At 38.4% G+C, this 23277-nt stretch overlaps 1 protein-coding gene across 2 annotated transcripts in view; it reads right to left on the bottom strand.

Moving 5' to 3' along the window:
* Positions 1 to 10750: 10750 nt before the first annotated feature.
* LOC106084238 (inositol polyphosphate-5-phosphatase A) overlaps positions 10751 to 23277 on the bottom strand; it is a 95611-nt gene continuing 83084 nt past the window's right edge. The window contains exon 9 of one of the 2 annotated variants that reach the window (XM_013247798.2): positions 10751 to 11133. In XM_013247798.2, coding sequence (XP_013103252.1) covers positions 10859 to 11133 — 275 coding nt within the window. In that variant the 3' untranslated portion in view covers positions 10751 to 10858. The remainder of the gene's footprint in view (positions 11134 to 23277) is intronic. The other variant, XM_013247799.2, reaches the window with a different exon arrangement.

Genomic DNA, 23277 nt, shown 5'->3' with positions numbered 1-23277 from the left:
AATGTTGATGCGTCCAGAGCTTAGCTTCATACTAAACATCTTTTGAGCGCTCGTATAGTGCCCGTTGTCTTTATATGGATAAGCCGAATCGCCATATAAATAATAGTCTGAAAGCAGTTTTAAAATAAGTTGAATAAATCAAAAGAGTTACTGGAAATCATATTTAGCTTTCCCACCTCCGCAATATGAAGGCAATTTTGCATAAATTGGGGAATTTTTGAAAACCCAACTGGATATCCAATAAAAAATTTATAAATTTTTTTTCTCATTGCATATTGCCTGCAATACATGCAGTCACATTATCCTTCCGATCAATGTAGTCGTCTTTTCCTTTGCCTGGAGGATCAATGACAATATTCCACCAAGTTCCATCAATACATCCTAAAATATAAAATATTTAATAGAACAATTTAGTATTAAGCACCTATAGCTCTTCCAAGCAAGCATTTTGCAGCAAAATATAGCCGGATTCTTTCTTTTGTTCGTCTGTTGGCCACTTTATTGTTTGAGCACTTAAACTGCTCAGAAACAATAACACTCTTTGTATGATAACGTTGATTGTGCATATTGATAGATTAAACCGATCAGAGTGATCTCGGTAGATACAGGCTTCATGACCTGCAAACCACAAAAACAGAATAATGTGCAAATCAGCCGCCAACCTCTTGTCAGAACTCAATTTTTTGTACTGACCCCAATGCATAAAACGTTCGCACAAGTTGTCATAAAGACTTCGTCACACTCGGAAATGCATTCTAAATTCTACATCAGAATATTTTGAGACAGTCTCTTGCAAATATTTTTGTAAAGATGTTATTTTATTGCTTCCTTTCAATAGACCTATTACTTCAGCAAACATTTCATCTTCTCTCGTTAAAAAATTAAAAAAAAAAAACAAGTAAAAAGGCGTTAAGTTCGGCCCGGCCGAACTTTGGATACCCACCACCTCGGGTATATATCTAAACCACCTTTAACAAAATCCGGTGAAAATTACATACATACCTTATGTCCCATAGCAGTTATATCGAAATATGTTCCGATTTGGACCAAATACTAATAAGTACAAGTCATTGTTCAATTGTGTATAACAAAATATCGGTATTTTTAGTAGCTATATCTAAAAATAAACCGATCTGAACCATATACAACTTGGATGTCGAAAAGCCTAACATCACTGTAACAAATTTCAGTGAAATCGGATTATAAATGCGCCTTTTTTAGGGCCAAGGCTTTAAATCGAGATATCGGTCTATATGAAAGCTATATGCAAATCTTAATCGATCTAGACCAAATTGCAGAAATATATGGAGGGGCTTAACTTAACTCTCTGTCCCAAATTCCAGCAAAATCGGATAATAAATGTGGCTTTTATGGGCCTAAGACCCTAAATCGGAGGATCGGTCTATATGGCAGCTATAACCAAATCTGGACCGATCCGGCCCAAATTAACGAAGGATGTCAAAGGGCCTAACACAACTCACTGTCTTAAATTTCAGCAAAATTAGATAGTGAATGTGGCTTTTATTGGTCTATGAACCTAAATCGGAGGATCGGTCTATATGGGGGCTATATCAAGATATAGTCCGATATAGCCTATCTTCGAACTTAACCTGCTTGTGGACAAAAAAAGAATCTGTGCAAAGTTTCAGCTCATCTCTATTTTTAAAGACTGTAGCGTGATTTCAACAGACAGACGGACGGACATTTCTAGATCGTCTTAGATTTTTACGCTGATGAAGAACATATATACTTTATAGGGTCGGAAATGGATATTTCGATGTGTTTCAAACGGAATGACAAAATGAATATACCCCCATCCTTCGGAGGTGGGTATAAAAACGGTGTTGGTTTCATCGTCGCTCTCCAATTGTCAGTTAATTCACTGATAATTGCTTTTGAGGTAAACTTACAACTTCATTTGGCAAATTTGTACCAGAAGACTGGTTAGTGTACCAGAAGACTGGTTAGTGTACCAGAAGACTGGTTATTGTACCAGAAGACTGGTTATTGTACCAGAAGACTGGTTATTGTTTTGAATCGCCTTTAAAAGAAAATAAAATGAAAAATATTTAATAATTACCAATAAACTTACTTACCTCTGCCATTTGGGATGCTTTTTGGTGTTTTTTTTTTTTTGTATTTTCACATAACAGCTGCTTTTCATAAACCAGCTGACCTTCCTAAAATATCTGTTCAAAGTTGCAAATTTCTGCTAGCAAAAAAGCCCCAGTAGATTTGCTTGGTTCTGTATTTTCAAACTGTCAAAATTTGCTCTCTCTTGCACTCTTTTCTGCTGGCAAATAATACATAATAGTAAAGACAGCTGATTGCTGAGTAATATTGCCATATCTTGTAAATTTTTCGCTTGATGTCGCCCCCTCCAATTCGTTTACATTAAAAGTGTACGAGATAAACAAATTTATTAACAGGAAGTTTATCCCCACGATAAATTAATGTTCCGGTTAGCTAACCCGCCCAAAGTGATTAGTCAGAAAAGCATCCTAAAGTATAAGAAATTTGAATGTGATTAATTTAATTTTTTTTTTTATTTATTTTATAATTTAATAGATAAAATCTGATATATAAGGTGAATAGTAAAAAAATCGCGCACAAAATAATTTTAAAAATTTCACAAAAAAATTATTTCAAAGTGGTTTGTGCGTGCCCTTTTTAAATATAACTTACTTACTTACTTTAATTGGCTATGACAGAATATTTGTTTCACTAACTGAACGTAGAATAGCGTTCCAAGCGCCTCTATCTTCTGCGCTCAATCTAAAATCTCTGAAACCATGTTTGGAGGCTTCTCCCACCACTTGATCTTTCCATCGGCCTTTTGGTCTTTCCGGTTTGCGTGTATCACCGTGTTTGCCTTCAAAAGACTTCTTTGCTGGAGCTTCTTCATCCATTCTGAAAACATGACCTAGCCAACGCAGCCGTTGTATTTTGATGCGAGTAACTATGCATTCATCGTCATACAGCTCATACAGTTCGTGGTTCATACGTCGCCTATATTCTCCATTATCGAAAACTGGTCCATGTATTTTACGAAGAATCTTTCTCTCAAATACTCCAAGCACTGCCTCATCTGCTTTCACAAGTACCCATGCTTCAGAACCATTAACTGCACGGGTAGTATCAGTGTCTTCTATAGTGTAATCTTCGTCTGTCGAGAGGCGGCCTTGTTTCTAAACTGCTTAGTAGCATCTGTTTGCCAGTATTATTCTTCGCTTTATCTCAAAACTGGTATCATTCCTTCTAGGATCATTCCCCGGATTTGGCTTTCTCATTGACTTTAGGTTTTAATCTTTCACACAGTAAGCTCGAGAGTATCTTGTATGCGATGGGGAGGAGACTTATTCCTCTGTAGTTGACACATTCCGTCTTGTCTCCTTTCTTGTGTACGAGACATAGTGCTGAGGTTCCAATCATCGGGTATGCGTTCTTCTAGTCAGATTGCGCCTTATCTGCGTGTCGCTTCCGGTCTTAAATAGTTCAGCGGGTAACCCGTCGGCTCCTGCTGCCTTGTTGTTCTTTAGTCGGGACACTGCTACTTGGACTTCATTCTGACTAGGAGGTAAACATTCTATACCATCATCAGGGATTGCTTCTGTGGTATCCTCTTCGTCGCCAACGTCGGACACTAGCAGTTGGGTAAAATGTTCTTTCTATAACCTCAGCATGTTATCTGTGTCAGTTACCAGATTTGATGTTTAATTCCTTGGTAGAATTTTCGGACTTCATTCTGACTCCTGTACATCTCAATTCGCTCACACTCACGTCTCTCCATTTCCTTTTTCTTTCTGCGGAATAGACGTTTCTCCTCTCTTCTTTTCTCCCAGAGAGGGAGAAACTCTTGGTCGTACCATGGGTTTCTTTGAGGAGGCTTTCGGTACCCAAGTACGTCGCTATCATTTGTTGTGTTTGCAGCTTTTCAATGTCCAGCTTCCGTGCAGTGTCAGATCGTACTTTCCTCGGCATGTTCAAGCGGGTGCGAACCTTTACTGCAACAAGGTAATGATCCGAATCTATATTCGCTCCGCGGATCGATCGTACATGCTGGATGAATGCCTTCCATCTAACACAAGGTGATCAATTTGGTTTCTCGTGTTTTGATCGGGTGACAGCCATGTGGCTCTGTGAGTATTTGTATGTTGAAATCTGGTGCTACTAATGTTTTTGCCGCGGCGAATTCTATCAGATTTAACCCATTACTGATTCGTAAAAAAAATCGCGCACAAAATAATTTTAAAAATTTCACAAAAATTTTATTTCAAAGTGGTTTGTGCGTGTCCTTTTTTAATCTTAATAGAATATAATAATGGTATTTGTGTTATTTTAGTGTTTAATAGACAAACATTCGTGCAACAGGAAATAATTTTTGAGAATAAAACTCAAAAAATCATCACTCCAGTACACATGCACCAAAGGAGTCATTATCACACACAGGTGTAGTTGAATATATTGTTAACATGCGGTGGTGATTTTGTGAGTGCCCGTTGTCGTTTCATGCACCAATCGTTGTGAACATCACCCCTGTGAAATGCGTATGCACTAATCTTAAGCTCAAATGACTCTTAAAAAATTGTTTGCATATAGGCGGATGGAGGCTACCGTAGCGCAGAGGTTAGCATGTCCGCCTGTGACGCTAAACACCTGGGTTCGAATCCTGGCGAGACCATCAGAAAAATTTTTAGCGGTGATTTTCCCCTCCTTGTGCTGTCAACATTTGTGAGGTACTTACTATGCCATGGGTAAACTTCTCTCCAAAGAGGTTTCGCACTGCGGCACGCCGTTCGGACTCGGCTTTAAAAGGGAGGCCCCTTATCATTGAGCTTAAACTTGAATCGAACTGCACTCATAGATATGTGAGAAGTTTGCCTCTATTCCTTCGTGAAATGTTCATGGGCAAAATTTGCGTTTGTACATAGGCGGCTGTAGTTCAATGTGGTAAGGTGTTTGTAAACACACAATCATGGGATGGATAAGGAACATAGGTTCGATTCTCAGCAGCACACAAAACTTTTTGCAATCTTTAAAAAAAACCATTTATAGAAAGTGAACGCCAGTAGACGTTTGTTCGTTCACAGAAACTTTTGTTGATTTATGAATAATTGTGAATGACCCAATAACATATGTTTGTTGATTCACTTTTATGAACCAATGTGGTCAATTTGTCAACACCGTGCTTTGTTTTTTCTATGCGTGTATGCATTAATTTTTTGCTTATGGGCATCTGACCACACCTATAATATTGGTGTAACCTGGACAATACTTACAGCTCTTTCCTTTAAAACCCAACAAATCAGATTGACTACATGTCGACGTTTTATTTCCACTATTAACGATAGTATTATTATAGCAACACACATTTCTAATTAACATTTATATGGCCAATTTAACGGTCCACAGTGGGCCAAATGGCAAAAAAATTGGAAATAAGTCTACAACTTTTTATCTGTTGATTTTAGCCATACAAAATGTTCTAGACATTTGTAGAGGAGGACATAGGCTTTCAGAAAAGTGCTGTTGTTGGTCCATATCTTTAATACAGGGTGAGCTACAGGGTGTCAAAGTTGACCACTTTTGACTTCTCCAAGCTTCTGGGGGCCATAACTTTTGATCTACTCAACCGATTTACATGATTTAGGACTCTAGAGAAAGAGCTTGACAAGATCTAAAAAACTTATGCATAAAGTACCATGCCATCGTGTACTGTTAAGGAGTTATGAATTGTTTAATTTTAAAATATGAAAATTTGGCCTTGGTTTTTTTCAGTGTTTTTTAAATAACTCCGTCAATTTTAAAGCTATAAACTTCATACTTCACACAAATTATGCCAGCATATGTGTGCATAAAATACAAAAGGAATCACGTGAATATCTTTGGCGGTTTAAAAATGGCATCGTTTTCAATATGAAAAATATTTTTTTTGTCAAAAAATTGCAAAATTTTTCAAAAAAGATACTCCCATTTCCTTTAAGTTTTCGCAAACTTTGGCCGTCAAAGCATTATCATTTCTTTCCATTTTCACAAAGTCGAGGTATTAAGAAAAGTTTTAAGTGCTAATTTGGCTAATTTCGATATCAAACAACACCGTTATCTTAAGACCAAAATGGCCAATTTTTTTACTAAACTTCAAAAGTTTCTCACTGGAAAAAAAGTTCCACGGGGATTTTTTCGCTTTTTTTGAACTTAAATGAAAGCTTAAAATGTTCCCAACATTTTAAGGTATGTCTCGCCATATCCTAGCCATAAATGAGATCGTAGCGATCAAAATACTGAAAAAAGTCAATTTTCAAGTAGTGCTATATTCATTGCTAAAAAACAAGTATTACGTCACATTTTATTGCAAAGATGTTAAATAAACTTTTATTTGGTAACACTTCTTCTACAAAACACAAAAAGAATCATGGAAATATCTCTATTCTATTCCATTTTATGGAACCGGCAATAAAAAAGTCAATTTTTCAAAAAAGTCGAATTTCCCAAATTTTGTTTTTGTTGTCCTAATTGCACATGACACACTATAGCCATATTTACGCAACATACCTTATCGTAAAGGAAATTTTCATACCTTTCCAACAATGTATAAAACATTTCTCAACTCGGATTCTATCTACTCTAAAATTCATTTACACTTCATTAAACTCTATATAAAAATGTCTATTTGTGAAATGGAACCTTATATGGGGCCTACACTAAAACATTGATAGATTTGCCCAGGGTTTACAATACAAATGTGTTAGAATAAAAAAAGGTCTCCTGCCAAAGTTTAAAAAAATTGGAATAAAAATATGTGTTTTAGAGCGAAAACACTTCGCATCGGCGTGCGTTTGTATAGTACCTACATCTATTTTTAATGTAAGCTGATGATTTTTGAATAAAAAGTAACCTAGAAATATACCTGCATATATATATATATTTGTGTTAAGATTTGATGCAGACAAATGTTACCTGTTTCGCTATGTCGAATTCCCAGGAAATCCACCGTATCAATGAATGTGAAAAAACCTACCCATAAAAAATTCATTGTCATTTTTTTTAACCAAATTCGAGTCCAGGTAAATAATTATAGAAGAGTAAGTAAAAAGAGGCACTTTGGACCCCTTTTTACGATTGCGTCTGATACCTGAAATGGGTCATTAATTGTGAATATATTGCATAAATATTTGAACAAAATCCAAATTTTCTTCATTATATTTTGTAGAGGCGTAAAGGACATTTATAAGTTATGGAAGTCATACTGAAGTATTCCACTCTTTCGAAAATTGTATGGGACATCAAAAATGATTCCAAATCATACACGGAGTCATTTAAGGAACTTGTTTACACTTTGGACCACATATATGGAATAAGGCTAAATAAAGACGCTTTAGACAAACTTGAAAAATTCTACAAATCATTTGAGAGAAGGTTGCCAGAATGTTCATTCGCAAAAATCAAGTTTTTCAAAATGTATGAGAAGTGGCTGAAATCGGATCTACTTATTGAAATTAAACCGCTGATTCCCGGCCGGCCTAGCAAAGCATACGACGAAGTTACGGAGAAAACCAAAAAGAAAAAACAAGAGGAACTATTGGCGGCACATCCGCCAAATTTAATAAAAGATACGTTCAAAACAGCATTGTTAAAAACACAACCAAAAAATGTTGGACGAATTGTCGATGTTTTACCATTAGCATCTCCGAAAAGGGTAAAGAGAATGGTAGAAAGTATTCCAACTCCAAAATCGACTACAGAATTCACGGAGGAAGATGCACTGGCCCTGATTTTGAACCTAGGCCTCTCAAGAAACAAATACTCAACAATGAGGAAGGCTCTTCGTGAAAAAGGATGGGGTTGTTTACCCTCAAAACATAAATTGTACAACACCAGGACGAAAATGGTGCCATCAAATATATACGTGGACGAATTAAAAGCAAGAGTGAAACTTGCTGATCTTGTTGAAAATACAGCTGTTAGAATTATTTCTAATTTTACTGAAGAACAGTTGAACACATGTAATAATTCCGAAGTGGTTTTGATCAGCAAATGGGGTTGTGATGGATCATCTGGATTTTCCGAATATAAGCAACAAACAGAAATAGATACCAACTTCGCATCAATTTTCATGGCATCATTAGTACCATTGAGAATGAGATTGTACAAGGACCAATCTTCATCATCGAAAGAAAATGCATTTCAAGATATATGGATAAATAGAACACCTGGGTCAAAATATTTATGTCGCCCAATTCGGTTTGAGTATACAAAGGAAGACCGGAACACAACACGATCTTTGGTGAACGAAATAAAGGAAGAAATTGCTGCATTACCCATGATTGTTATAAACCAATTGGGAAGAAATATAAAAGTTTCGTTTCAACTACAACTCACTATGATCGATGGAAAGGTGGCAAACGCATTAACTGGCGTTATGTCCAATTGGAGATGCAATATTTGTGGCAAGAAGAATGGGCAATTCGAGGACAAGTCTGATGAAAATTTAGTAAACGAAAATGCGCTCAATTTCGGTATTTCGCCCCTGCACTGTAGAATTCGATTCATGGAGTATTGTTTGCATTTATCGTATGACCTTAAATATCGGACTAGCCCTGGAAACCGCGATGTCTCTGCTAGAAACAACCAAGATCTTCACAAAATGAGGCAGGAAGAGAAGAATCGAATCCAGTTGGAGTTTAAACAAAAGGGACTTATAATAGATAAACCTCTTTACGGATACGGAAGCACAAATGATGGCAACTCGGCAAGGCGGTTTTTTGAGGACCCCGTATCGACATCTAAAATAACCGGTCTTGATGAACACTTGCTAAGACGATTCAAAGTGATTTTGGCTGTAATCAATAGCAAAAAGATGATAAATTCAACCAAATTTGAAGCTTATAGTAATGACACAAAAAACATTTTATCTGATTTATATTCGTGGAAAGCTTTAACACCGACAGTACATAAAGTCTTACATCATGGCAAGGAAATTGTGGAATACAACATACTTCCGTTAGGAGAACTTACAGAAGAAGCTCAGGAATCCCGTAATAGAGATGTTAAACAGTTCCGGCTTTTCAATACCCGAAAGAGCACCAAATTTAACCAAAATTATGATTTACTTCAATATTTATTGTTATCGTCTGATCCGGTACTATACAGCATCAGAACTAAATGGCTACCAAAAATATGTGACGATATAGATAAGGACGATCCCGATGCCATTCAAATTAAAGAGCTTTTAAATTTTGATACCTTAGATTATTTGGTAGAGAATAAAATCAAATAATACAAAACTAAAATGCTTTTTTATTTTGGGAGTAGCTAATATACATATAAACGCACGCCGATGCGAAGTGTTTTCGCTCTAAAACACATATTTTTATTCCAATTTTTTTAAACTTTGGCAGGAGACCTTTTTTTATTCTAACACATTTGTATTGTAAACCCTGGGCAAATCTATCAATGTTTTAGTGTAGGCCCCATATAAGGTTCCATTTCACAAATAGACATTTTTATATAGAGTTTAATGAAGTGTAAATGAATTTTAGAGTAGATAGAATCCGAGTTGAGAAATGTTTTATACATTGTTGGAAAGGTATGAAAATTTCCTTTACGATAAGGTATGTTGCGTAAATATGGCTATAGTGTGTCATGTGCAATTAGGACAACAAAAACAAAATTTGGGAAATTCGACTTTTTTGAAAAATTGACTTTTTTATTGCCGGTTCCATAAAATGGAATAGAATAGAGATATTTCCATGATTCTTTTTGTGTTTTGTAGAAGAAGTGTTACCAAATAAAAGTTTATTTAACATCTTTGCAATAAAATGTGACGTAATACTTGTTTTTTAGCAATGAATATAGCACTACTTGAAAATTGACTTTTTTCAGTATTTTGATCGCTACGATCTCATTTATGGCTAGGATATGGCGAGACATACCTTAAAATGTTGGGAACATTTTAAGCTTTCATTTAAGTTCAAAAAAAGCGAAAAAATCCCCGTGGAACTTTTTTTCCAGTGAGAAACTTTTGAAGTTTAGTAAAAAAATTGGCCATTTTGGTCTTAAGATAACGGTGTTGTTTGATATCGAAATTAGCCAAATTAGCACTTAAAACTTTTCTTAATACCTCGACTTTGTGAAAATGGAAAGAAATGATAATGCTTTGACGGCCAAAGTTTGCGAAAACTTAAAGGAAATGGGAGTATCTTTTTTGAAAAATTTTGCAATTTTTTGACAAAAAAAATATTTTTCATATTGAAAACGATGCCATTTTTAAACCGCCAAAGATATTCACGTGATTCCTTTTGTATTTTATGCACACATATGCTGGCATAATTTGTGTGAAGTATGAAGTTTATAGCTTTAAAATTGACGGAGTTATTTAAAAAACACTGAAAAAAACCAAGGCCAAATTTTCATATTTTAAAATTAAACAATTCATAACTCCTTAACAGTACACGATGGCATGGTACTTTATGCATAAGTTTTTTAGATCTTGTCAAGCTCTTTCTCTAGAGTCCTAAATCATGTAAATCGGTTGAGTAGATCAAAAGTTATGGCCCCCAGAAGCTTGGAGAAGTCAAAAGTGGTCAACTTTGACACCCTGTAGCTCACCCTGTATTAAAGATATGGACCAACAACAGCACTTTTCTGAAAGCCTATGTCCTCCTCTACAAATGTCTAGAACATTTTGTATGGCTAAAATCAACAGATAAAAAGTTGTAGACTTATTTCCAATTTTTTTGCCATTTGGCCCACTGTGCGGTCGCTTTTAAGAATGCATTGATAAATAAAATGACTGGTTGACATTAAATCCTTAATTTTCAGCATTTGTCACTTGAAACAATTGCAAAAGGTTGACATTCTATACAGTGGTTTCTTTCAAAATGGCTATAGGATGAGCATTATGTACAATATTTTGGAATCCTTCATTTGGAGCATCCAAAACCGGTAACCCTCCGTTTTTATTTGTCAAATTGTCAGCATTTAATGGATGTATATTCACATAACGGGTTTTACAAGGCATTGATGTGGCATCCATTTGGCATTGTTCTCTCCAAATAACATCGCTTCCCACAGTTTCATTGATGATAATCTGCAGGCTTTCAGATGGTGTTTGGGCTGTGTAATTTTCTTGACCTAAAATATATAAAAAGGATTTGCAGATTTGAAATACCCAAAGTAATTATAATATTTAGTAAATTTATTCAAGTCTAAATTAATTTTTTTTTGCAAATTTTATATTTGCTATATATTTTTTGCTATATATATTAGCATCTCCGACACTACTACGCATGTCTGAGCTACAACGGCTGGTGAGAAAGGCAAAACAGTTAGGAAATGAAGTACTATAGGGTACAATGGGAATTTTCGCCACATTTCGTGGGCTAATACCAACATTAATGGGCGGGGCCAAGCCTTGACAGAATTAATGAATACAAACGGCCTAATAACACTTAAAATTGGAAACAGCACTTAATATTGGCAACACCGTTAATAGGATTAGGGAGAAGGTTCTAAAAGCGTCAATATAACCCCGTTTACACTGCTCATTAAATCCGGATTTAAGGCCCTCGTCAGCTGATTTTATAAGGAGAAAACAGATACGAATTTAAAGAGCAGCGTAAACGGGGTATACGTTCGAAAAATCTGATCGATAAGGTTCATCATAAAAGGATTTCCATAGAGCAGTACTTTTAGGACTATCGCCACATTTGGTTTAGCACTTAAACTTATATAGCGATGTTCCGAGAATGAGTGCACCATAGAGACCCTCCAAACCTAAACCTTATCCATTCGTCCAGCGTCGAATCTAATAAACCTTCCAAATAAAGTGAAAACCAACTGGGTAAAATTCGAACCACTACTCAGAAAAAGGCTTGGGCAAACCTCTTTAGTTTGTCATTGAGGACAGCTCATTTTTTAATTTTAGGAGCATATAGCGTACATTTTAACGATTTTAAAACAAAATAACTCCTAAAATCATATTTAGGCGTGAAAAGAAAAAACCTACACCTTATATTAGGAAACATTTATGTTAATATTTAGCAAGTGCTTCAATTGTTGTTGAGAAGTTAAAAAATTGTCTATGATTTCATTCAAAAGGTAATAGTTTTTAATTTTATCTCAGCAGATAGTGTTTGCTGAATTCAGCAGAGTAATTTCTCTGGGTGGGACGTACATTACACACTGCTCAAGGAATACAATAATATTCTCCTCGAAGCTTTTCTGCGAACAGGACGATAGCGTTAATGACGCCGCCAATTTGAAGAAGTTGCTCTCAAAACCCCATGTCCAAACTTAAACGTCAGTAGACGACATGGAAATAAGAGCAGAGACAACGACGGGCATGTGGAGGTTTCTGATGAAAATACAGAGACACAGAAACACCGAAGACACCGGAATTTTAGAACGATGAGATTGATCGATGGCTAATCATTACAAAATGTATGGTTAAGGAAGTCTTGAGGAACTTTCAACCATTTAAGTCGCTAGAACCTGATGGAATATTTCCGGCGTTGCTGCAGGTTGAGGCGGACTAATTGAAGCTACACGATTATATCTACTAAAATAGAAATTATAGTTTTTCAAAAAGTTGCCTGTGGTATCTTGATTATAAATTTTCGTAAAATAAGCCAAGGAAAATTTAAAAATTGGACCTTTATATTCTGATGAAAAAAAAAGAAATATTTCATTATATTAATTTTAATACATTTCGAAGTCGACTAGAAGATAAAGTGTCAGTTCTGTTCTGTTGATATAGTGTAGAACTATACTACATACAAACACCGAGTACACCTTTTATTTATATGGGAAACGAAAGCTTCTCACATGTTAAGTTTCAAAGAGATTGCACCACAAGAAGGCGTAGTGGACTAAAATGGTTAAAAATAACAACATTTATGAAAGTCCACTAAATCATAGGCCTTTAGCGATATTCTTTTTTAAGCGAGCTCTACCTTTTAAAAAAGAATCAAGCTGTTCGGCTTATAAACGACTGTTTGGCAAGCAATTCAAATTCAAAATTTGATATGCTCAAGGTGACCAACATTCAAGCCCCATGGATGCGTCTCTGGACCTAGTGTGCGTCGCTAGCGAAGAGCAATACAACAACTTATATCATTCGCATCTCAATAATGTATCAGTCCACTTGTAACTGGTTCTTCATAATTTTTTTGCCTAGTACTAATTATTCGTACGAAAATGGTCAATTACTTGGTTGCGAAATATACTGAAACAGCCCTTAATAGAGAATTCTCTTGTTGCCAAGGAATATAAAATTGAAGCATTTCTTGACATTGAAGGTGCTTTTAATAATGTTAAAACGACGTCAATCATGAAGGAGCTGGAGTTTCTAGGCATCAACACTACCGTAAGAAAGTTTATTAATAACGTATTTACCAAAAGGGAACGTCGGATTCAACAGTGGTGAGACAGGGAGACGGTGGAGCATACCTGGCATCACTTTATCTGCCTTTCGACTCTCCGACACCGCCACCCACGTCACAGCTTCAACGGCTGGTGAGGAAAGCAAAACAGACAGGAAACGTGGTGCTAATAGGGTGCGATGCGAACTCTCAACACATTTGGTGGGGTAGCGCCAACACTAATAAGCGGGGCCAAGCCCTGGCAGAGTTCTTGAATACTAACGATCTAATAACACTTAATATTGGTAACACCGCTACCTTTGTTAATAGGATTAGGGAGGAGGTATTAGATGTGACGATATGTTCCTAAAATCTGATCGATGAGGTTCAGGATCGGAGGGTCTCCATGGAACACTCTTTTTCTGACCATCGCTACATAAGGCTTCCGGAATAAGTTGAAGATCAACTGGGCAAAATTCGGAAGGCTACTCAAAAGAAGACTTGGGCAAGATAATTTGGATTGTCCAAGCATAGAAGAGATTGACGAGAATGTCAACAGGATTACGACTGTACTGGTGGGATCCTTCGAAGATAGTTGTCCTCTTCGGGAAAGGAAATCAGCCCAAGAAAAACCCTGGGTGACCGGGGATATTCGCAATATTGGGGAAAAGGTCCGCAGAGTACGTCGTAAAAAAGCGGAAGTTTATTGGGATGTGCGGCAAAACGGGCTTCGTGGAAGTTTTTCTGCGAATAGGTCGATAGCGTTAATGACGCCGCCAAGATAAAAAATTTCTCTCAAAAACCCATGTCCAAACTGAAACTTTAGTAGACGATATGGGAGTGAGAGCAGAGACAACGGAGGACATGTTGGGGCTTTTGATGAAAACCCATTTTCCACAGGATACGACGGGAGTCGCGGAGACACCGGAATCTCGGAATAATCACGTTGATCGAAGGTTTATAATAACGGAATTTATGATGAAGGAGCTTCAAACCATTTAAGTCACCCGGACCTGATGGGATATTTCCGGCGTTACTACAGAAAGAGGCAGACTATCTGGCGCCACGTCTGCCCAAAATTTTCACAGCGTGCCTAGGACTTTCATATACTCCGAAAGTCTGGCAGGATGCAAGGGTGGTGTTTATACCTAAGCCCGGCAAGGCAAGTTATGCGACACCAAAGGCCTACAGACCCATAAGCCTTACGTCTTTTTTACTCAAAACCATGGAACGTATTGTGGTTAAAGAGTATGACATCCAGCGGACTGGTCAAATACAAACAGCATGACTATGTCAAGGGAGGTCGGTGGAGACTACCCTGCACGAAGTTGTGCATAAAATAGAAGAATCGTTCGATGCCAAAACGTACACACTGGCGGTGTGCATTGATATCGAGGGGGCTTTTTACAATGTGCGGAGCGACACACTGATCCAATCCTTAGACCAGTACCGGGTGGACCCGGTCCTTAGAGACTGCATAAACCATTTGTTAAGGAACAGGTGGATAAATTGTGTGTCGCATGGCATAAATATAAGGGAGAAAGTGGCACAGGGCACGCAACATGGGGGCATTTTATCGCCACTCCTATGGGTGACAACATAAATGACCTATTACGGATACTGACTGAGGAGGCATTTGAACCCGTCTGCTACGCAGACGACGTTATAATACTTTTAAGAGGTAAGGATCCGAACGAGCTATGCAGAAGAACCGAAAGGGTCTTGCATATGGCATATGACTGAGCTAGACCCGGAGGTCTCAATATTAACCCAGAGAAGACTGAAATAGGCTTGTTCACGAGGAAGACAAAGGTGGGCCAATTTAACGCACCACGTTTCCTCAATATTTTCCCAAGAAAAGGTCAAATACTTAGGAGTGACTTTGTACAGGAAACTGAATTGGAAGTGCCACATTCAGAAGCGTACTGAGAAGGCTCACAGATGTTGGGCACTATGTAGACGGGCCATATCCTCAAAATGGGGCTTGAATCCGAAGATAGTCCACTGGCTCTACAGGAGCGTGATTAGACCAATACTTACTTACGCCTCAGTAGTTTGGTGGACTGCAATGGAGAAAAAGTGCAACATAAGGACCATACAACAGCTTCAGCGAACATGTTGTCTTGGCGTAGACGTAGCGATAATGACCACGCCCATTAGGCACTGGTGACCATTCTAGCAATCCGATCCATAGATATACAAGTTAAGTTTAAGGCATCCACTGCGGCTATGAGACTTAGTGCGATGGGAGAATGGATTGAGTATGGGAGCAGCTCATACCATCGCGGTATAATCAAGGCGACGACAGGAAACCTGGAAGGAAGCGGAGAGCTTTCCGATCGGATACCTAAGATGAACCTTGAAGTCGAGTGCGACGCACTGCTGCCATCGGCACAGTCTTGGTTTGACGCAACCCTATTATTGTCATTTGGAAGATCATGTTACACGGATGGATCAAAGCTAGAGGACAGAGTGGGCCTGGGGGTTTACATTGAAAACCAAGGGACTGACATCTTAGACTGCCTGACCATAATACGGTCCTGCAGGCGGAGATTCGGGCGATCACGGAATGCGTGAAGTGGTGTGGTGCTAACGACAGTAAAATGACCATAATGGCAATAACAACCAGGGCGGTAAGGTCACGAACAGTCTTGCAGTGTAAGAAGGAGATTAACGCCTTCTCTGAGGATGGAAAAATCCGCATCATTTGGATACCGGGTCATAACGGAGTGAGGGGAAATGAAAGGGCAGACGATTTGGCGGTGAAGGCCAGAGAACTGCCGTCAATAAACTTGGTTACTGAAAGGAAGCAAGAAGGAGGTCAGTATAGCTATTGGTATCATAACGGGACACATAGGACTACGAGCTCACTCATGTAAAATCGGTGCGGCAAGTGATAGCATGTGTAGGGCATGCGGGGAAGATGATAAGCATTGCAACATTTCCTTTGTCATTGCCCGGCTTTTGCGTCCAACAGATACCGGTACTTAGGTGGAGACACAATATCAGACATGAACCAACTTAGGGGAGTGGCATTGAAAACAATTAAGGATTTTGTAAGTAGCACGCAATTCCTAACTTCATTTTTTTAAGAGGTTACTTTATACATTTTAGAGCGCACAACAAGCCGATTATTGGCTTGGGTGTATATCCATAGTGGCATGGGGCGGATTAATATCTGCAATATCTTTTCAACCTGACCTAACCTTACCTACCAGGCCTGGTGGGCGACAGCGAAGTGGGCTAGCAAAAGTGGTTTAGGCGACAGAAGTATTTCTTTTCAGCAGGAGATACAAGTTGCCTACAGTGGCACCTGCCTCCATGGGAGAAGAGAATGTTTCATTCAAAGCAAGACCAAAATACCTGGGTGTTTTGCTAGACAAGAAATTGAAGTTCAAATCCAACATTTTGCAAACGGCAAGAAAGTTAACTCTTTCCCTACACACCTGCAAGGGAGCCATTGGCAAAAGTTGGAGAATTAAACCGCATGCCATGCACTGGGTATATAGTGCAGTTGTCATGCCAATAAAGCTATATGGTATTGTGGTCTGGTGGATGGCGCTTTAAAAGTTCGCCTACTGGTCAATATTCAGCCGGATCCAAATGATGACTTGTTTGTGCATAACGGCCGCACTGAGGACGACACTATCTGATGCACTGAATTTAATGTTAAACCTAATGCCTCTGGACATCATGGCTAGACATATTGCTGTGACGCTAAGGGAGCTTTCCCTTTGGTCATGCGGGGCATACGGACACTGCATTATCCTTGACACAATGCCCGATATCCCAGGCAGTGTGAATTACACACTGCCTTAACTACTTTTGGTTAAAAAGTACTGTACCACTATTCCTGATAGAAGCCATTGGAACTACAATATCCCTGTAATAGATGTTGCATAAATAGACTTCTATACGGATGGTTCCAAACTAGACGCCCAAGTAAGAACGCCAAGGTTAATTTCGAAGAACTTGGGCTGGTTATATCGAGAGGGTTTCCCGACCACTGCAGTGTGTATCAAGCGGAAGTCTTTGCAAATAAAGAAGTGGTGGAATGACTTAGATGTAATGTTATAACGAAGATTGGCATAAATATCTTTTCAGACAGCCAGCCAGTCATTAAATCCCTGGAGAATGTATTTCTCTAGTCAAAAACCACCCTCGACTGTCGCAAATCTCTCCATCTCAGATCACCCATCTCGTGGGCTAAACAGTTCAAAATTCACCTGCTGTGGGTGCTGGGCCACAGAGATACCCTAGGGAATTGCAGAGTGGCTGAGCTTGCGACACTAGGGATCTAAAAATCGACTTTTTGTTTAAAAAAGTCGAAGTCGACTTAATTGTTTAAAAAGTCGAATAATCCACTTTGAAGTCAAAGAAGAAAAAGAGTTTAAAACTTCAAAAAGTCGACTGCAGACTGCTTTAACTTTTTTTTTATCTGTAGTTGCAATACTTACAAAATTGGTCCTTACATAGAGAAATACCAAAAATAACTCGAAATGTAGCCTTTTAAAAAAGAAAGTGAAAACGCCCAAAAACACCACTCAAAATCAATTTGGACCGATCGGGACGATATGAGCATCAAAATAAAGGCGTTGGAGAGTAGGATGCAAACATGAAATTAAAAGTTGGTCTTTAATACCCAGGTGGTCGCTCCTAGGCTTACCAGATGGTCGAAATATCCCGACTTTCTGTGACTGTCCCGACTATTGGAGAAAAATATGAGAAAATCCTGAAAGTCTATACAAATTTTGAACGAATTGGATGTGTCAATATGCTGGTTATGGTTAATGCTGCGAGTGTTTTCGTAGCATTACCGATGTTACATCAGGGTACAAAGTATATTTAAATCCGATTTCGGTACTCTTAAGCCTTGTCTTCAATTTTGCCTCGTTTGTAAAATAATCAAATTTTTATATATTGAATTCCCACACAACAAGATTAAATCTTATAGTTATTGTGCAAGCTTATACGAACAGTCATATATCCTTCTTAAGAAATAATAAAACATTTGTAAAGGAATAAACATTTTCGAATATCATAATAGAAACTATTAAAATATTGTATATCATATTTGAATATATCTGACATATAAACCGATCTGCTGATTTAGGGTCTTAAACCCATAAACCCCGCATTTAAAATTGAAGACATGTGAAGAATTTAAAAATAAACGTTTTGTGGTATAAATTTGTTTTTATTTTAAAACCAGTAAGGAAAGGCAAAAGTCGGGGGGAGCCGACTATATAATACCCTTCAAAATCTAGTTAGACTTTAAATCGGATGCCTATTGAAATATCAAATAGAATTTTGTAAGATTTTCCTACGATTGGACAACAAATTTGGATTTCCACATCCTTAAAGGAATAAAAGATTACATGGGAGTTATATCGAAACCTGTGCCAATTTTGTTGACACATACTGGCTGATTTGCTACTGGCTTTTTGTCTACTTATGACTATTCGCTTAATTATCACAACGTATTCATTCTCTTTGGAGGGCGAATATTTTTTGTTCAAGACCTTTCTTGACATACATTTTTATACCCACAACCGAAGGATGGGGGTATATTCATTTTATCATTCCTTTTGCAACACATCGAAATATCCATTTCCGACTCTATAAAGTATATATATTTTTGATCAGCGTAAAAATCTAAGACGATCTAGACATGTCCGCCCGTCTGTCTGTTGAAATCATGCTACAGACTTTAAAAATAGAGATATTGAGCTGAAACTTTGCACACACCATTTTTTTGTTCATAAGCAGGTTAAGTTCAAAGATGGCTATATCGGAATATATCTTGATATAGCCCCATATAGACCGATCGGCCGATTTAGGGTCTTAGGCCCATAAAAGCCACATTTATTATCCAAATTTGCTGAAATTTAGGACAGTGAGTTGTGTTAGGTCCTTCGATATCCTTCGTCAATTTGTCTTCGTCTCTCGATTTAAGGTTTTGGGTCCTTAAAAGGCGTATTTATTGTCCGATTTCGCCGTTAAGTTAAGACTCTTGATATACTTCTGCTGCCATATAGACCGATCTCTCGGTTTTAGGTTTTGTGGCCATAAAAGGCGCATTTTTTGTCCGATTTCGCCGAAATTTGGCTCTTCGATGTTCTTCTTCAATTTGGCTCAGATCGGTCCAGATTTGCATATAGCTGCCATATAGACCGATTTTTCGATTTAAAGTTTCGGGTCCATAAAAGACGCATTTATTGTCCGATTTCGCCGAAATTTGTGAGAGTGCGTTGTGTCAGGATCTTCGACATTTTTTTTCAACTTGGTCCAAATCGGTCCAGATTTGGATATAGCTGCCATGTAGACCCTTATCTCGATTTAAAGTCTTGGCCCCATAAAGGCGCATTTATAATCCGATTTCACTGAAATTTGATACAGTGACTAATGTTACGCTTTTCGACATCCGTGTCGTATATGGTTCAGATCGATTTATTTTTAGATATAGCTACTAAAAAGACCAATATTCTGCTATACACCATTGAACAATGGCTTATACTTATTAGTATTTGGTCCAAATCGGAACATATTTCGATATAGCTGCTATGAGGCATAAGGTATTCATTTTTCGCCGGATTTTGACGAAAGGTGGTTTACATATATACCCGAGATGGTGGGTATCCAAAGTTCGGCCCGGCCGAACTTAACGCCTTTTTACTTTACTTTTAACATTCTTAAATGTTGACATTTCTATGTGTGTCTACATTTGCTTTGAAAAGCTAGTGGAACAGAGATGTTTCCAAATTTTTTGTTCTTGGTCATCTGACTATACCTTTTATTTGATTCTAATACCATGTACGTTTTTAAGGAAATATTTCAAAACACCATGTATTAATTTCGATCCTTCATTGCAATATGACACAAAACTAAAATTTTCTTTATGCTAGCGTTGATGGTCACCATCACACATATTTTAATTAACTTGGCTTCAGTCGTTGTTGTGACAGCAACGAATGAACACTCGCATGGGTGTTCGCATCATTATTCTGTTTTCAATCTAAATAAATGTTTTCCTTAATATTATGTTTACTTTTAAAAAATGACATTGGTTATGTCAAATTATTCCAATCATGAAGAGAATTAAAAAAAAATTTTAAAGTAACACACACAAAAGACTGAAAATCCCTCTTCCGCAATCGATACAGGAGGGGATGGCATCGAAACGGGACCGACAAGCCCTGTGTGGATGGGTCAACCGGTCGAAAAGTACTTTGACAGCAGCAGCTTGTGAAGCATCTAAGGAGGAATCGTCCACACCATAAGTGTCCAGTGTCCTGAAGAAGAGTGGTTCCACAGCTTTCTTACCTGCCCCAGTTCGTGGACTAAGAATTCCGGGATTTAAACTACTCAAGGGTACGGGGTAAGGGAGATACACAGCCTGTATTCTTGCAAAGAGTAGTCTAAATGTTTTCTACTTCCGTCGCTAAGCACTGAAGATTTAGTAGTAGCCAGCCTTGAAATAAACAAGTCTCAATATTCAAAACTCAAATCGCTGGTTGAAGCCGCTTCTGTAGGGAACAAGAGCTTCATTTTAGCAAGTGATGCTAATGCACATCACGAAATATGAGGAAATTCGGATGTCAACGAAAGGGGTGAGTTGCTTACCGAATATATTATAACTTGCAATCTGGCGATTTGTAATACAGTGGATAAACCGACCTTTATTATCAGGAACTGGCAGGAGGTACTAAATATTACCTTTGTATCGGGAGATAAAAGGGGAAGAATATGCGACTGGGTTGGTTGGATGACCACAGCTTCTCTAATCATCACTATATTAGGTTCAGCCTTGGAGAAAATACTGCAAAAGTGGTCCCTCGGCGAAAACAGAAGAAAGGTAGATTGGGATAAATTTCGGCACAAATTCTTCTAGACCAGAAAAGGAAGTGGTAACTGCGGAAGATATAGACATAGTGGTCAAGCGGATTTCGGAGGCTCTGAATGATTCTCTTGTGTCAGCATGTCTTAGTGCCAAGCCAAAGGGCAAACAGCGACCGCAAAACCCACCAGAGCACCACACGATTGGGACATCTATAAGGCTGAGCTAAGAAAATATAAGGAAGAGATTAGAGAGGCTCAGAACAAATCCTGGGTAGAATTCTGCAGCTCCGTGGAGGATACATCTGAGGCCTCTAGACTAAGGAAGATTCTGTCCTCGAGACCTATTAGAGTGCGGTATATTCTGAAGTCAGCTAATGTATGGGCAATGTCTAGTTAGGAAATCTAGAACTACTCATTGATACACATTTCCCGGGAAATTCTCCAACGGCCAATTTGGAGCCTGGAGAGGTTGCACTGCTATGCATTCGTCGGAGGCTATTAGGGAAATTGTGTCTGAGCCGAAAATCCTTTGGGCGATAAGAAGTTCCGACTCCTTTAAGTCGCCAGGCCCTGATAATGTATCACTGGTTGAATTACAAGTTGTGTCTGACAGACTGGTTCCCTCTGCTTGTTTCAGAATGTCATATATACCTGAGGGATGGAGGGACACGAAGGTCATTTTCATTGCGAAAGCAGGAAAATCCTACCACACTAAGGCGAATGATTTTCGTCCTATTAGTCTGTCATAATTTACGTTGAAGACTCTTGAGAGGTTAATAGAAACATATCGTAAATCCGTGCTAGACAGAAGTAGTTCTTTTCAGCAGGAGATACAAGTTGACTACAGTGGATCCTGTATCCTTGGTTGGAGAGAATGTTCCATTTACAGAAAGCGCAAAATACGTGGGTGTTTTACTGGACAGGAAATTGAACTTCAAATCCAACATTTTGGGAAGGGCAAGAAAGGCAACTCTTGCCCTATATACCTGCAAGAGAGCTATTGGCAAAAGTTGGGCGTTTAGACCGCGTGTCATGCATTGGGTATATACTGCAGTTGTCAGACCTATAATGGTATATGGTGTTGTGGTCTGGTGGACGGCGCTTCAAAAATCCACCTACTGCTAGGATGGCTTCTTTGTGCATCACAGCCGCACTGAGGATTACCCCTTCTGAGCACTGAATTTAATGATACATCTTATGCCTCTGCACATTGTGACTATCCAAATTGCAGCGACCACTACCGTGAGGCTAAGGGAGCTTTCTCATTGGCCATGTGGCGGCTACGGACACTGTGTTATCCTTGATACAACATCCCATATTCCAGGCAGTGTGGATTACACCCTACCTGAGCCGCTTTTTGATAAAAATTACTGTGTCACTATTCCTGATAGAACCGATTGGAACTACGATATTTTGGTAACAGAAGTTACATAGACTTCTGTACGGATAGTTCCAAATTAAACACCCAGATGGGCTTTGGGATGCACTCTAAAGATCTAGAACTGATCACTGCAGTGTGTATCAAGCAGAGATCCTGGCAATTAAGGAAGTGGTGGAATGACTAAGATATAATGTCATTACGACGATTGGCATAAATATCTTCTCAGACAACCATTAAATCCCTGGAGAACGTTTTTCTGAACACAAAAACCGCCCTCGACTGTCGCAGATCTCTGAACCATATGGCTGAGTGCCATATGGTACCGTGCCGGGCCACAGGGATATCCCAGGGCTTGCGAGACTAGGAACTACCCTACACACTCCAGGGACACTGGAATCTGTGGGTATGCCTCTAGCGACATGTAAGGTAAGTTTTCAGGACCAGGCCCGAAGGACAACGAGTAATAGATGGTCACAAAGAGGGGGCTATGAGCATTCCAAAACAATGTGCCCTAATCTAGACTTGAAGAGGTCTACCGCTTTGCTGTCATTGGCTAGAACAGACGTCTCAGTCATTGTGACCGTCATGACAGGTCACTGTCTAATCGGAAAACGTGCTAACAGACTGAAGGTTGCCCGCAACGACTGTTTTTTTCTATAAGAACGTTTTAATTATGAGAAATCGGATTGAATGCGT

This window comes from Stomoxys calcitrans, chromosome 2 (assembly GCF_963082655.1).
Source record: "Stomoxys calcitrans chromosome 2, idStoCalc2.1, whole genome shotgun sequence".
Classification (NCBI taxonomy): Eukaryota; Metazoa; Arthropoda; class Insecta; order Diptera; family Muscidae; genus Stomoxys; species Stomoxys calcitrans.
Note: the sequence above shows the minus strand (reverse complement) of the source record. Positions and strands in the feature narration are given on the sequence as shown.